The 15,811-nt window shown below is 50.2% G+C and overlaps 1 protein-coding gene across 1 annotated transcript in view; it reads left to right on the forward strand.

Moving 5' to 3' along the window:
• Positions 1 to 15,505, forward strand: part of HDAC6 (histone deacetylase 6) — a 22,968-nt gene extending 7,463 nt beyond the window's left edge. The window contains exons 11-30 of the mRNA XM_049643235.1: positions 6,125 to 6,212; positions 6,600 to 6,726; positions 6,832 to 6,897; positions 6,990 to 7,049; positions 7,129 to 7,218; positions 7,556 to 7,662; positions 7,746 to 7,813; positions 8,052 to 8,220; positions 8,318 to 8,446; positions 8,617 to 8,785; positions 9,082 to 9,215; positions 9,794 to 9,862; positions 9,980 to 10,172; positions 11,586 to 11,735; positions 12,977 to 13,151; positions 13,260 to 13,708; positions 13,792 to 13,899; positions 14,034 to 14,180; positions 14,278 to 14,406; positions 14,613 to 15,505. Of these exons, the coding sequence (XP_049499192.1) occupies positions 6,125 to 6,212; positions 6,600 to 6,726; positions 6,832 to 6,897; positions 6,990 to 7,049; positions 7,129 to 7,218; positions 7,556 to 7,662; positions 7,746 to 7,813; positions 8,052 to 8,220; positions 8,318 to 8,446; positions 8,617 to 8,785; positions 9,082 to 9,215; positions 9,794 to 9,862; positions 9,980 to 10,172; positions 11,586 to 11,735; positions 12,977 to 13,151; positions 13,260 to 13,708; positions 13,792 to 13,899; positions 14,034 to 14,180; positions 14,278 to 14,406; positions 14,613 to 14,681 (2,696 nt within the window). The 3' untranslated portion in view covers positions 14,682 to 15,505. The remainder of the gene's footprint in view (positions 1 to 6,124; positions 6,213 to 6,599; positions 6,727 to 6,831; positions 6,898 to 6,989; positions 7,050 to 7,128; positions 7,219 to 7,555; positions 7,663 to 7,745; positions 7,814 to 8,051; positions 8,221 to 8,317; positions 8,447 to 8,616; positions 8,786 to 9,081; positions 9,216 to 9,793; positions 9,863 to 9,979; positions 10,173 to 11,585; positions 11,736 to 12,976; positions 13,152 to 13,259; positions 13,709 to 13,791; positions 13,900 to 14,033; positions 14,181 to 14,277; positions 14,407 to 14,612) is intronic.
• Positions 15,506 to 15,811: the final 306 nt, after the last annotated feature.

The raw sequence follows: 15,811 nt of genomic DNA on the forward strand, positions 1-15,811 counted from the left end.
TATATATATATACACACATGTATGCACACACACACACACACGTATGTGTGTGTGTGTGTGCACATATGCGTACACATATATATGTAATTTTTATAATATGTAATTTAAAAATACATAATTTTACACTTCTCTGAGTGTAAAATTTCCAATAATGGATTGCTGGGTCAGAGGGTCGGTGTGCTTTAAAAGTCTAGGGTCGGGGCGCCTGGGTGGCGCAGTCAGTTAAGCGTCCGACTTCAGCCAGGTCACGATCTCGCGGTCCGTGAGTTTGAACCCCGCGTCAGGCTCTGGGCTGATGGCTCGAAGCCTGGAGCCTGTTTCCGATTCTGTGTCTCCCTCTCTCTCTGACCCTCCCCCGTTCATGCTGTGTCTCTCTCTGTCCCAAAAATAAATAAAAAATGTTGAAAAAAAAAATTAAAAAAAAAAAAAAAGTAAAAGTCTACGGTCTACAGCCAGACTTCCCTCCAGAAAGGTGGTACCAGCTCACCCTTCCTGCAGAAAGTGATTGAGCAGGTCCTTGTCAGTAGGGACACTGCTAAATAGTTGTTTTATCCTCCCTTCTTTCATACCGACTACCTAAAATCCCCTTTTCTCCCATAGATTCTGAGCTCCTGTGGCCCATTACTTAATCTAGTCTGGCTGTTCTCTGGACATTGCTTTATTATTTTCCAGCATTCGATGTTGCTGACAGATGTCTGATTTTTATTCCTTTTTGAGTAATCTGTTTCCCTCTCCAAAAATTATAGGTTCTTTCTATTCCCAGTGTTCTGAAGTTTCACCCTGGCCCCTTCATTCTGCTTAGCAGTAGGTAGACAGTTTACATCTGAAGACTCATGCTGTTCTGAAATCCTTAGACGTTTTCTTCTATTAGTTCTTTGATGCTTTCTTCTACGGTATTCTGTCTGGTCTGTTTTGTGTGTGTGTTCTCTTGTGTGTTCTTTTTCCTTTTGCTCTGTGTCCCGGGAGATTTCCTCAATTTTACCTTCAAGCCCTTCTGTTGAATTCAGTATTTAGACATTCTTTTAATCTCCAAAAGCACTTTCTTCCTCTCTCTTTCTATGCCCTCTCATTCCTTAGCATGCTTTTTAATTTTTTTATTTTATTTCATTTTTATTTATTTATTTTTGAGAGAAAGATCACGAGAGTATGGAGCCTGAAGAGGGGCTTGAGCTCACCCAGAGCAGGGCTCAAGCTCCCTTATACGGGCCTGAACTCATGAACCATGGGATCATGACCTGAGCCAAAGTTGGATGCTTAACCTACTGAGCCACCCAGGCACCCCTCTTAGCATGGTTTTATATAATAGTAATTAGAAGTGCTTTGGGGCACCTGAGTGGCTCAGTTGGTTAAGTGTCTGACTTTTTATTTCAGCTCTGGTCTTGATCTCAGGGTTGTGAGTTCAAGCCCCACGCTGAGCTGCATGCTGGATGTGAAGCCTATTTTAAATAAAAAATAAAACCTAAAGATTCTTTTAAAAAAAGAAAGAGGGGGGTGCCTGGGTGGCTCAGTCAGTTAAGCATCCAACTTCAGCTCACGTCATGATCTCACCATTCGTGAGTTCAGGCCCCATATAAGTCTCTGTCCTGACAGCTCAGAGCCTACAGCCTGCTTCAGATTCTGTGTCTCCCTCTCTATCTCTGCCCCTCCCCCACTTGTGCATGCTCTTTCTTTCTCTCAAAAATAAGTAAACTTTAAAAAATAAAGAAGAAATAAGAAAGAGGAGCACCTGGGTGGCTCAGTGGTTAAGCGTCTGACTTTGGCTCAGGTCAGGATCTCCCCGCTTGTGAGTTCAAGCCCCTCATTGGGCTCTGTGCTGACAGCTCAGAGCCTAGAGCCTGCTTCAGATTCTGTGTCTCCCTCTCTCTCTCCCCTTACCCTGCTTGCACTCTGTCTCTGTCTCTCTCTCTCTCAAAAATAAGTAAACATTTAAAAAAAAGAAAAGAAAAGAGGGGCGCCTGGGTGGCTTAGTTGGCTAAGCATCTGACTCTTGATTTCAGCTTGGGTTGTGTCTCATGGCCATGGGATCAAACCCCACATTGGCCTCCATGCTGAGCGTGGAGCCTGCTTGGGATTCTCTCTCTTTCTTTCCCTCGGCCCCTCTCTTTCTCTCTCTCTTCCAAAAATAAAACTTTTAAAAATTTTTATAAGGAAAGAGAAAGATATGCTTTAAGATTTCCTCAGTTTTCCTCGAATATCTAGCAATTCTTAATTGGCATTTATACCAAAGAATAAAGCACTGTTGAAGGTGGCTGTCGTGGGGCTGCTCTACTGTGGTGCATGGGAGTCTGTTTCCTGAAAGGTATTTCCTAGGATTGGGGCAGGAAGTGTCCACTGACAGGTCTCAACTTTAGGGAGTGTGGGCAGGAAGCCATGTATTAGATGGGGTCCTTCCAAATGCCAGAAAAATGGGGGCCTGTTCTTTTTCTTTTCATTTTTTTAAAATATGTATTTATTTTAGAGAGAGAGAGAGAGAGAGAGAGAGAGAGCGCGCAAGTGGGGAGGGGCAAAGAGAGCTGGAGACACAGAATCCAAAGCAGGCTCCAGATTCCAAGCTGACAGCAGAGAGCTGGATGTGGGGCTGGAACTCACGAACTGTGAGATCATGACCTGAGCTGAAGTCAGATGCTTAACTGACTGAGCCACCCAGCTGCCCCTATAATTCCTTTTTTTTCAAGTTTATTTTTGAGAGAGAGAAAAGGAGGTCTGGTCTTGAGATGGCATCTCTTTGTTTTACCCTCTGCCTTGCCAAACACTTGTCAATTGTACTTATTTTTTCAAATCCAGGTTTTGGCTTTTTTGGCCATCTCCACTGTTTTATTTTTTTTTCATTATTTTTTTCTGCTTAATCTTTATTAATTTCTTCATCCTGTGTTCTTTTGTCCATTTCTGTCTTCTTGAATTGAATGCTTCAAGATTTGTCAACTTGGGGTGCCTGGGTGTCTCAGTTGGTTGGGCTTCCAATTCTTTTTTTTAATATTAAAATTTTTTTTAACATTTATTCATTTTTGAGAGGCAGAGCGCAAGTTGGGGAGGGGCAGAGAGAGAGGGAGACACAGAATCCGAAGCAAGCTCCAGGTTCTGAGCTGTCAGCACAGAGCCCAATGCAGGGCTTGAACTCACGGACTGTGAGATCATGACCTGAGCCGAAGTTGGATGCTTAACTGACTGAGCCACCCAGGCACCCTGGGCTTCTGATTTTTGATTTCGGCTTAGGTCATAATCTCAAGGTTCCTGGGTTTGAGCCCTACCTCGAGCTCCACGCTGGCAGAGTGGAGCCTGCTTGGGATTATCTCTCTCCCTCTCTCTCTGCCTATCCCCTGCTCTCTCAAAAAATAAATAAACTTAAGAAAAAACATTTATCAACTCAATTGGCCATCAGTACCTGCCCTCACTGCCATCCTCCTGTAATATTTTGAAGTCAATCCCAGATACCATATCATTTTTTCTCTAAATATTCTAGAGTGTATCTTTAAAACATAGAGCATATATTTTGAATTTTTAAAAAAGCATAGCCATAGTATAATTTCTAAGCAAATTAACAAGAATTCTCTAATGTCATTAATCATTCTTTTTGTTTTAGTAAATGCATTGGAGGCTATAACTGTGTTCTTTTGTGGATATATCATTGATGATATCCACAGATAGAAAAATTGTGAATATATTCAATGCATTCTTTCTCATGAATAAGAAAGTATAAATGAAAAAAACCACTTATCCATCCCCTTCAATCTCCTAGTTCCCCATCCCTCAGGCTCTTAACTCCATCAGCAGGGTCCTGGATGGAGACAAATTGATCAGGCCTTAAAATACTATTACAGAGATGACAAAAACAGGTAAACTAAAGTTAAGCAGTTAAAAGAAATAAAGAGGGGCACCTAAGTGGCTCAGTGGGTTAAGCATCCAACTCGTGAACTTGGCTCAGGTCATGATCTCATGGTTCATGAGTTCAAGCCCCGTGTAGGGCTCTGCACTGACAGTGTAAAGCCTGCCTAGAATTCTCTCTCCCTCCCTCTCTGCCCCTACCCCACTCATTCTCTCTGTCTCTCTCAAAATAAAAAAACTATACTTAAACAAAAGAAGTAAACCTAGTGAATCGGTCATTCAGTGAATTAGCTATTCAGAATTGATTTTGTGTGCATTGACCTGGATCTGTACTTGATTTCTCCAGAAGGGAAACCTCAGGTTATCTGGGGTGCCCTCCCTGGCCTGCTCAGCACGAGAGAGGGCCCCCCAGGGCCCCTGGAGCCTCAAAGACTATTTTCCAGAGATTTGTTGAAGTCTCTAATTGTCTAACATCCTTTCTTCCATTCTCTGTCTTTCTGGGATACCTGTTTAAAATTCCCTTTACTATCTTCTGACTGGGATTGTGGGAGAGCAAGGAGGTAAACCTGTGCTATCAGTCCATCATTCTTTCATTGGAAATTAGTGGAACTTATTTTAAAACCTCCTCCTGCTATTTGCTTTATAAACTTAGTTTTCCTGGGTGTTCATTCTTCTTTTGGCTCTGGTAGCTCTCATGGGGTTGGCTTTCTTCCAATATTTTCTTTATTCCTTTTTTCCCCTGATAACCATCTTTTTGTCCTACTGTGTATTTCTCTTCCTCTACTGGTTAACTTACTAAAAGAAAAAAGGTTTAGGGGCCCCTGGGTGGTTCACTTGGTTAAGTGCCATCTCTTGATCTCAGCTCAAGTCATGATCTCACAATTGGTGAGATCCAGCCCCACATAGTCAGGCTCTGGAGCCTGCTTGGAGCCTGCTTGGAGCCTACTTGGGATTCTCTCTGCCCCTTTCCTACTCATGCTCGCTTTCTATCTCTCAAAATAAATAAACTTTAAAAAAAAGTTTAGAGGGAACTTGGGTGGCTCAGTCAGTTAAGCATCTGACTCTTGATTTCGGCTCAGGTTATGATCTCCCCTGCTCATGCTTTCTCTCTTTCTCTCTCTCTCTCTCTCAAAATAAATAAATAAATAAGCTTTAAAGTGTTTTGTTTGTTTTTTTTTTTTGAGAGAGAGGGAGGGAGTAGGAGGGGCAAAGGGAGAGAGAATCTGAAACAGGCTCTACGCTGTCAGCGCAGAGCCCAGTTCAGGGCTCGAATTCACAAACCATGAGATCATGACCTGAACCAAAACCAAGAGCCTGACACTTAACTGACTGAGCCACACAGATGCCCCGAAATAAACTTTAAAAAAATTTAAAACCGATATTTATCAGAGCTAAAAGTAAAACAGTCATCTCCCACCTACTCAAGACTAGAACATTGACATGGGTTTCGTTCCCTAATTCCTAGATATTTTAATTCAGTTTCAAAAATCTCTCTATATCGGTTGCATGAAATTTCACCACCACATTTATTAAAATGTGACTAAGTTGGTCTAGATTTATTCCTTACCACTATTTCTTGTATTTCCCTAAAAAAAATTGCTGCTTTAAATTCTTTCTGGAACAAGACAGGGAGCGGATGAACAGATAGATGGATGGATAGATAGAGATTATTCATTTTGATCACCCCAGTCAGAATGAAGCCCTCCCACACAAAGCCTCCTGCTAGGCTTTCTATCAGAACATCTACCTTCATGTCTTCAGTGTCCATTCCGTGTATCAGTCTTCACTCCTCTGGGTGCTCAGTTTCTCACCTATAAAATACAAGAAGTAGGGGCGTCTGGGTGGCTTAATCGGCTGAGTGACCAACTTCAGCTCAGGTCATGATCCCACAGTTCGTGAGTTCAAGGCCCACATCGGGCTGTCTGCTGTCAGTGCAGAGCCTGCTTCTGACGGATCCTATCATCCTCTCTCTCTGACTCTCCCTCCCACTCCCCCCTGCCCCTCCACCCCACTTGCTCTTTTATGTGCATGCACGCTCGCTCTCTCTCTCTCAAAAATAAATAACAACATTAAAAAATAAAATAAAATACAAGAAGTAGTAGAGGTGCCCTGTAAAGTATTGGAGAGAAGGAACAGATCCCCTCACTGGCCTCAGGAAGCCTCTGCCAGCACCCCCACTTTAGCTCAGCTACACACACAGAACCAAGTCCCATGCCTCCTAGCCCCTAGCCCTTGAGTCCCCACACTTCCTTCAGGGGAAACGCTAAGTTTCCCAGTTGGGCCTGATGCTTTTCCACCTTAGTTGGATCCTGCCAGCTAAGAGCTATATGTCCCCTGTGGGTCTCCAACATCACAGGATTTGCCTTGCTGCCACCACCTTGGTCACAGGGGTAGGGGCAGGCTGGTATGATTTTTGAGTCCCCCACAGCAGGAGCCCTTGGGGGCTGGGAGAGATCCCGGAGCCCTCAGGGTCTCAGAACTAGAAGTGAGTGGGCACTGAGGACGGCAGCAGTGTTTGCCAAGGGAGGCATTCGGTAGATCAAAATGAATGAGTGAGTGGAGTAATGAATAAATGGGAGAATTAGTGAATCAGAGGATCGGTAAGTTGGCGACTGAATGGAAGAATGAATGAATGCATAGATTAAGTAGTTAATGAGGAAATTAATGAGAGAATGAACGAGTGGCTGAGTGAACGGTGGAGCTGTGGGTTGGGGGTGTCTGGGGGAAGATTGACTCTCAACTGCCCCCCACCTCTTTTTTTTTTTCTCTCCCTCCAGCGTCCTCTATTTCTCCATCCACCGTTATGAGCAGGGTCGGTTCTGGCCCCACCTTAAGGCCTCTAACTGGTCCACCATAGGTTTTGGTCATGGCCAGGGATATACCATCAATGTGCCTTGGAACCAGGTCAGTGTCTGCCTGCCCTTTGCCCCCCAAATTGGACCCACCCCTGCCTCTCAGCCAGTTTGGGGCAGGGGGCAGAACGTCCCCATCATGCCGCTCTCTCTGCAGGTGGGGATGCGAGATGCCGACTATATTGCCGCTTTCCTGCACCTCCTTCTGCCGGTCGCCCTTGAGGTCCTGGGAGTCTGGGGGGTGTTGGGACAGGAACAATGTTGAGGGATGGGCCGTGAGGGCACCTGGCCTCATATAGTCCCTTTCCCCCTCAGTTCCAGCCCCAGCTGGTCCTGGTGGCCGCTGGATTTGATGCCCTTCGAGGGGACCCCAAGGTAAGGCAGACTCCCTGGGATGATTCATGGGTGGAAGGGGGCTGCGTGGAGCCAGGCTGACCCTCCACGTCCCCCCCAGGGCGAGATGGCCACCACTCCAGCAGGGTTCGCTCAGCTAACCCACTTGCTCATGGGTCTGGCAGAAGGCAAACTGATCCTGTCTCTGGAGGTGAGTGACATTACTTCATCTCTCAGCCCACAGATCCAGGAGGACGTGAGAGCCAAGCTTTCAGGTCAGGCAGGAGTTTCTGTCCCAGCATTTCTACTTAATAGCTGGACAACCTCACCTAGGTCCCTGAACCTCCTTGTGCCTCTGCTTTCCTTATGTAAAATGGGCATGATAATTGTGACCACCTCATAGCACTGTTCGGTGTACAAAATGTAAGTCACCCTTCAGATTCCTTGTTGCTGGATACGTAGTCAGCGCCCTAGTATTACTATTACTGTTCTTCCCTGGTAACACCTGATTCTTTCCTAATACCCCCACACACACCCTTCTTTCCCAGGGTGGCTACAACCTTCGTTCCTTGGCTGAGGGCGTCAGTGCCTCACTCCACACCCTTCTGGGAGACCCTTGCCCCATACTGGAGTCCCCTGGCGCCCCCTGCCCAAGGTGAGCCCAGGCGGAGAAGAAGCAGGACCCTCGCTGTCTACCCATTAGCTGTTTGGTCACTTTTCCCCTCCCCTGCCCTGTAGTGCCCTGGTGTCACTGTGCTGCGCTCTGGAAGCCCTGGAGCCCTTCTGGGAGGTCCTTGTAAGATCAGGTAGGAGGCTGGGAGGGGGCTGGGTGGGGAGTCAAGCATGGCATGAGCCCTTGGGAGAGATTCTCTTCCAGACCCCACTCACTTTCCTGGGGCCCCTTGGTGGGGGAGGGTCAGGCCTCCTCTCTCACTGACCCCCGTTTCAGGCCTCTCACCCCTTATACATTTGGGTAAACTAAGTTCCAGAGTATCACAGAGATCCAGGGTGGGGGAGTGGGGTGAATGTGGCCTCCTGTTGCAGTTGAGACCCCGGAGGAGGACATCCTGGAGGAAGATAGCGCAGAGGAGAAGGATGAAGAGGGACTGTGGCGGCCCCCAGCGCTCCCAATCCTGACGTGGCCCATGCTACAGGCTCGCACAGGGCTGGTCTATGACCAGCGGATGATGGGTCACCACAACTTGTGGGACAAGTATGCAGTCGGAGGGCCACCAGCTAAGTGCTCGGGGAGATCCCTCCCCCTCCTCAAGCACTAAGTCCTGCCTCTGGTTCCTGTCCCCCGACCCCAGCCACCACCCAGAGATGCCTCAGCGAGTCTTACGAATCATGCAGCGTTTGGAGGAGCTGGGCCTTGCGGGGCGCTGCCTCACGCTGCCCGCACGTCCCGCCATGGAAGCCGAACTGCTCACCTGCCACAGGTCAGACCCCCATGCCTGGGGTGGGGGTGGGTCCTCAGTGCACACAGGCTCCTGGGGGCCGGAGCACGGGCTCTCCCTCTCTGGTAGGTGGAGCCACTGTGGGACACAGGAGGGGCCGTGGAGGGGACGGAACCAGCTGGTTGTCCTCTGTGCCCTGTCTGTGCCTCCAGTGCTGAGTACGTGGGTCGTCTGCGGGCCACAGAGAAGATGAAAACCCGGGAGCTGCACCGCGAGGGTTCCAACTTTGATTCCATCTACATCTGCCCCAGCACCTTTGCCTGTGCGCAGCTGGCCACTGGCGCCGTCTGCCGCCTGGTGGAGGCTGTGCTGGCGGGAGAGGTACCTTCTCCCTGGGGTGGGGTGCCAGCTCTGGAGATGTGGGGGGGTGGGTGGAGAGAGGTGGCTCTGAGAGGTGAGGCTGGGCCTGAGGGCACAGAGGAGGGGCCTGCGGTGGGGAGGAGGACCCCTGCTCACCGGAGACCTTGCTTACTAGCAATTGCGGTGGGGGGAGATGGGGGCTGCAGGCTGGGGGCCCCTAGCAGCCAGGGGTAGTGGCAGGACGGAAGAAGAGAATAAAGGGGAGAGAAAGCCGTGAGGGCAGGTGGTCTAATCTTTGCTTCCTGCTCCTCCCCCAGGTTTTGAATGGTACCGCTGTGGTGCGTCCCCCAGGACACCATGCTGAGCGGGATGCCGCTTGTGGTTTCTGCTTTTTTAATTCTGTGGCTGTGGCTGCTCGCCATGCCCAGGCCATCAGTGGGCAGGCGCTGCGGTGAGGGCTCCCTGGGACCCCTCCACCACCAGCCCAGTGCTTACTAAGCAGGCCCTATGGTGCAGCCCCCCAGGACTTACCCAGACATCCCCAAGAGTACAATTGCCCGGCACTTCTCCCGAAAAGGACCAAGGATCTAGTCTTGCACAGCTTACCCAAATAGGACCCCCAGATTGTGGCACCCAGGTAGTTCTAAAACAAGGTCCAGGGTCCCCCTGCTCCATCATTTCTGGCCCCTGACGGCTATCCTGACAGAATTTGGGGTCCAGGTCCCCAGTGCTTACTTCAGGAAGCCCAGGATCCCAGCTCCCCACACTTACCCATACTGGGTGGGGTGGGGGAGGGCTCTGGCCCTAAGCACTTGCTTGGGCCCATAGTGAAGACATCAGGACCCAGGCTCTGGCTTTCAACCTTACTCTGATAGGACCTGCAAGCCTGCCACCCACTGCTTTCCCCAGGGACCCAGAGTTCAGCCACCAGCAATAAATGCCCCTGCAGACAGACCCCAGGGGTGTAGCCCCTGCCCTTTCCCAGGGGGCCAGTGTCCCAGGTTAACTGAGGAGCCGTTCCCTCCCCAGGATCCTGATAGTGGACTGGGACGTCCATCATGGTAATGGAACTCAGCACATATTTGAGGAGGACCCCAGGTGAGGGGCTGGGGGAGGGGTTTGGGGTGTGGTCTGGAAGGTGGGTGAGCCATGCCTCAGGCATGCAGGGGAGTGGGGAGGCACTAACCAGCCACAGTCTCCCTTCCGACCCGGCAGCGTACTGTACATTTCCCTGCACCGGTATGACCATGGCACCTTCTTTCCCATGGGGGAGGAGGGTGCCAGCAGCCAGATAGGCCGGGCCGCAGGCACTGGCTTCACTGTCAACGTGGCCTGGAATGGACCCCGTGTGGGTGACGCCGACTACCTGGCTGCATGGCATCGCCTGGTGCTTCCTATTGCCTACGAGGTACAGTACAGGATGTGTGCGACGATGACAGTGTGGGTGACAGCGGGTCTGTGCATGTCTGACTTCTGGGTGACTGATCCTGTGGGACAGCCTGCAGGTGGCCGTTGTGATGGCCTTGGCATGTTTCTGCCACATGTGATTGCCTTCTCTGTGCATAACTGTAAGGGACTTCTGGGTACATGGGGGTCGTCTTTGTGTGCCTAGCATATACGTATACGTGTCCTAGGCATACAGCATCACTAGTGCCTGTCTGTGTGTGATGGCGGCCCCATGAGACAGCCATTGTTGTGGAACCGAATGTGCAAGGTGGGGAGGAGCTTAAGTATGTGCATGAGGCTGCACAAATGGCTCTTTGTCACCACCGTTTCTTTCCTTGATGGCTGTGATACCGTATGTCACTGCACGTTGCTCTCCGTGTGACAGCTGGTGTGTGGCTTTCTGCATGTGGGAGGATGCATGTGACAGTCATCTCTCTGCCTGTTTGCCACAGCTGTTCGTGTGTTTCTGACTGGCAGTGGCCTGTATATTTGCCTGACTCTGCCTGAGTGGCTGTAGGTGACCAACTTGTCTGTGTGCAGTGTGTGTGTGTGTGTGTGTGTGTGTGTGTGTGTGTGTGGCAGATGAAGTACCAGCTCCATGACGTCTGCAGACGTGCATGTTCAGATGTGTACGTGTGTCTGGCTGTGCACAGCAGCTGTGACTCCCTTCTGTGCGTGTGTGACTGTGTGTGTGTGCAAGCAGCCACCTCCTGTGGGCACAATCACGTGTGTGCCTGTTGTGACTTTGGTAATGGCAGGTGTGTGGTTATATCTGTGCAGGGATGGCTGTAGCTCACTGTCCCTTCTGTGAGATACTGTTTGTGTGTGTGCGATTACTACGATGTTAGTTCAGTCTGTATGCTACTGTGTGATTGTATGTGGGTAGGTGCCCATCTTCTGTGTGTGGCACTTGCGTTGTCACCTTCTATGATGGAAGTATGCGTGCATCTCTCTTTGCCACCGTGTGTATAAAACCCTGTGTTGTATACATATGTCCCATTTTACCATCTCTTGACATCGGATTCTCCAAGTTTCATGTCTCAGTCTTATGACTCTACCTCATGTCCCCAAGTGTCCATTTCTGGAAATGTCTCCATGTCTGTGTTGTGTCTCTAAGTCTGTGTTTGGTGTGTCCACGGTAGCTCTGTTGATCTGTCTCCATGTTTCTGTGTCTCTGTGACCCTGAGTCTGTCTGTCTTGTGTCTCCACGTCCTCCCCTTCCTGTTTTCAGGGCTCCGGGCTTGTGTCTCCCAGTCTCCAGGTCCCGTGTCTCCATTTTTCTGACTTGCGTGCCTGTGTGTCTGGGTTGCCCTCATCTACCGTCTACCCAGGTCTCCACCTTCACACTTATGCATCTCTTCTCTCCCTGCTCCAGTTTAACCCAGAGCTGGTGCTGGTCTCAGCGGGCTTTGACGCCGCATGGGGGGACCCACTGGGGGGCTGCCAGGTGTCGCCTGAGGGCTATGCCCACCTCACCCACCTGCTGATGGGCCTTGCCAATGGCCGCATTATCCTAATCCTAGAGGTAACTCTCGGTCCCTCTTCCTGTGGTGGGAGGGTGGTTTGGACAACTTGAAGTCCTGCCCTTTCTGCTGGCTGGCTGTGACACTCGGGACAATTTCCTAAAATCTGCTTTGAGTATCCCCACCTGGAATTGTTGGCACATACTGGGCATTAATAATACCACTATCTGGACAAACTTGAGTGCTCAGTATGTGCAAAACACTCTTCTTGGAACTTTGTGTGTATCGTTAATTCACTTATTTGACAAAGCAGCCTGCTGAGGTAGTCTGCTCGTCATTTTCCTCTCTCAAGATCATGGAAACTGAGGCACAGAGAAGCATAGTGACCAGCCAGAGGTCATACATTTAATAATGGCAGAGCCAGGGCTTGAACCCAAGCAGCCTGGCTCTAGCATCGAAGCTTTTTATCACTACCTGAACTGCCTCTAGCAAGCTCCCAAGACAAAGTAAATTCACTGACCTTTTGTAAGTTACTCAGTGCCCCTGCCCCCCATGCCTCAGTTTCTTCATCTGTAAAATAGGGCCGGCTACTCGTGGAAAAGTGCCTGGCATATGGTGAGCAATGTATAAGTAGTTTCTCATCGTTGTGAGTCATCACACACTAGCTTAACCCTCTTGCCAGCCTTACGTGCTGCTGTTTTCACTACTTTGCGGATAAGGACAATCACTCACTACTTTGCAGATAAGGACAATCACTCATAGAGATTAACTGGCTGCTATAAAGTCCCACAGTGTGCCCAGGAATGCTTGTGGCAGGGCAAGGGAATGGTTAAGAACATGAACTCTTCCATCGGATAGCCCAGCCCCCAACCCCAGCGTTGCCTCTAACCAGCTGTTAGGGCCTCCGATGCATCATCTAGCCACCCTAAGCCTCAGTTTCTTTATCTGTAGAAAGAGCAGAGACTGGGGTTCCTATAGAATGTGAGAGAAGGGGGTTCCGGTACAGATTGAGCACATGTGGTTGTAAGGATTAAGTGAGTCGATACACATAAAGTACTTAGAATAGGGTCTGGCACACAGCAAGCACTTAATAAATCTCCGCTGTTATTAATGTTGCCTCAGTATTATTGTGATAATTATTATGTTGTACTTTACATCACCCTCAACAACCACCTCACACAATGGGTGCTGCCCCTCTGACAGTCGTGCAGGGCCCCAAAGGGAGATTGGGAGACAGAACATCTTGCCTCCCAGATTCCATGAGGGCCCCCCATCATACCTTTTCCTCCCCTTTCTCTTAAAGGGTGGCTATAACCTGACATCCATCTCGGAGTCCATGGCTGCCTGTACCCGCTCCCTCCTTGGGGACCCACCCCCACTGCTGACCTTGTCGCGGCCCCCACTATCAGGGGCCCTGGCCTCAATCACCGAGACCATCCAAGTCCATCGCAGATACTGGCGCAGCTTACGGGTCATGAGTGAGTAGGCGTGGGGAACTGGGGCAACGGGGGCTCAGGGGAGGGCAGGGGTCAGAGGTAGGATAGGGATAGCACCCACACTCAAGGATCTCCCTCCCATGGTTCCAGAGGTGGAAGACAAGGAGGAGGAACCCTCCCTTTCTAAGTCAGTCACCAACCCTGGGTCAGCTAAGAGGATGACCACACCAGAAAGGAACATTCTGGATGCAGGCACAGAGAAGGCTGTCTCAGCATCATCTGTGGAAGAGTCCACTCTAGGCCAACCTAAGTCAGAGACTGCTATGGTGGAGCTCAGTCAGGACCAGTCCTTGGAGGCTCCCACACAGAAAGCCATGCTGGACCAGACCACCTCACAGGCAGCCACAGTGGAGGCCACAGCAGGCCAGACCACCTCAGAGGAGGCTGTTGGGGGAGCTGAGATGATCCAAACCCCTCCAGCTTTATGTACTGACAACCAGACTCCCACAGCCTCACCTGAGCAAGGTGCCACATCCCAAATATCCCCCAGTGAGCTGATTGAGAATCTCAGGACCTTGGAACTAAACTGCAAGGCTCAGGTAAGACCCACCACACCCAGGTAGGGGGAAGAAGGGGCAAGAATCTGGCCTCTCAGATACATCTCTTTCCTCTGTACATCCAGGAGGCACCAGAATCTCAGATCCCAGAAGAGGATAAGCTACTGGGAGAGGCAGCTGGAGGTCAGGACATGCTGATTCAGAGCTTTGGGGTCCATGCTAACACTGACCAGGTGAGCTCAGGGACCAGGGAGGAGATTGTGGCTTCCTTCTCTTGCCCATTTGCACCTCCAGATAGGAGCATGTGGTGCAGGAACATGTAGTAGGGAGATGGAGTCCCTAGCTTACTCAGTTGCACCCATTCCAGGCCATCTTTTATGCTGTGACACCTCTGCCCTGGTGTCCCCATTTGGTGGCAGTATGTCCCATACCTGAATCAGGCCTGGACGTGACCCAACCTTGTCAGGACTGTGGAACACTCCAGGAGAACTGGGTGTGTCTGTCTTGCTATCAGGTAGGCAGCAGAGGAGGAAGGGGATGGGGTGGAGGTTGGCCCAGGAGCAAACTGAAGGTGAGTGCTGATCCCTGCCCGATACTCTCCCCAACCCCAGGTCTACTGTGGTCGTTATGTCAGTGCCCATATGCTGCAACACCACGAAGGGTCAGGACACCCGCTGGTCCTCAGCTACGTCGATCTGTCTACCTGGTGTTACAGCTGTGAGGCCTATGTCCACCACCAGGTGGGTCCTGGGCAGACTCTCTAACGCATGAGCATACATACACCCTCACACACATACCCTCTGTGATTGGGTAAGGGGAGAATGGAGACCCTTCTGCGTGTGAAATAGCCCAGAAGGGTGGTTGAGGGCTGGTGCGGGGGCAGCTCCTGGCTGAGGTAGAGGAGGGGTCCTCACTCTCTCTTACCTACCCTCTCTTGCCTCCTCAGTCTCTCCTAGAAGTGAAGAACATCGCCCACCAGAAAAAGTTTGGGGAGGACATGCCCCACTCACACTGAATCCCAGGATGTGCTCCTCTTCTCCACCTTCTGAGGCCCTGGATGAAGGGCAGCCTCACTCCATCCCATCCTGAAGACTCTTTTCAACTCCCCAAGGGTGCTGATTTAAGCGTAAATACTTGTAAGATGATTGTGATGATCAGTTGTAAATCTCCGTCTGCCCACTGCCTACTTGAGGGACTCTATCTACTCTGCCCTGGGAGGAAAGGAGGGTAGCTCAGTGGTCCCAAGAGGGGCTGATAACACTAAGCTGATGCTTTGTTGGGAGGGGGATCAACTGGCAGATACAGCAGAGTTGCATATGTAATAAAGTACAAGCTGTTACAAAACCTGGAGAGAGCCTTTTAACCTTGAGTGGGTACAGAACCCCATACCCCTGGCCAACGGGTCTGATGAGTAACGAAGGAATGAGGGCATGGGTCTCTGGTCAACCCCCTGCCCATCCAGTATCCAAAGAACTAACTGGAAATAGGGCAGGTGGCTTGGCTAGTTGTACTATAGATTAAATGGTGGAATCCCTAGGAAAATATGTGCCTGCCTCAGAAATAGCCTCACAGCCAGTCACAGCTACACCCTGGGCTGAGTGAGCAAGAAAACTATCAGGAAGTGTCCTCACCAGGCCTCTCTCCCCATCTCTCTTTTTGTCCTGATTTGGGGGTGGGGAGTCTAGGTTTAACGTACTTAGACTTGGTGGTCATGGATAACTTCCTGGGAGGAAGGAGTTCCTACCATTGACCAGGGATGAGGAATTGGAGGATAGTTTGGACGTTTTATTTCTCCCATATAATGAGAATTGCTTTGGCAACTCAGAACAGAGTCTGGGCTGAAGTTTCTTAGACTTTTCTTCGTGGCCACCTTATGACTCCAAGATAACCACCAGTAAAGAAGGGGAAGGGGTCTGAGCCGCCAGCTCCTCCATCCCCCTTTAAAAAGCATTCTGGATGCCCCACCCCAACAGCCTCAGCATACATCTGATTGGTCAGAATGGTGTCACATGACTGCCATAGCTGCAAGGGAGTCTGGGAAATGCTTTGACAGCTGTCCACTTCAAATCGGATTCCTAAGGCCCTGACAGAATAATCCCTCCCCTGCAACTCCTTCCCTTCAGAAATGGGCACAAGGGCACAACG

This window comes from Panthera uncia, chromosome X (assembly GCF_023721935.1).
Source record: "Panthera uncia isolate 11264 chromosome X, Puncia_PCG_1.0, whole genome shotgun sequence".
NCBI lineage: Eukaryota > Metazoa > Chordata > Mammalia > Carnivora > Felidae > Panthera > Panthera uncia.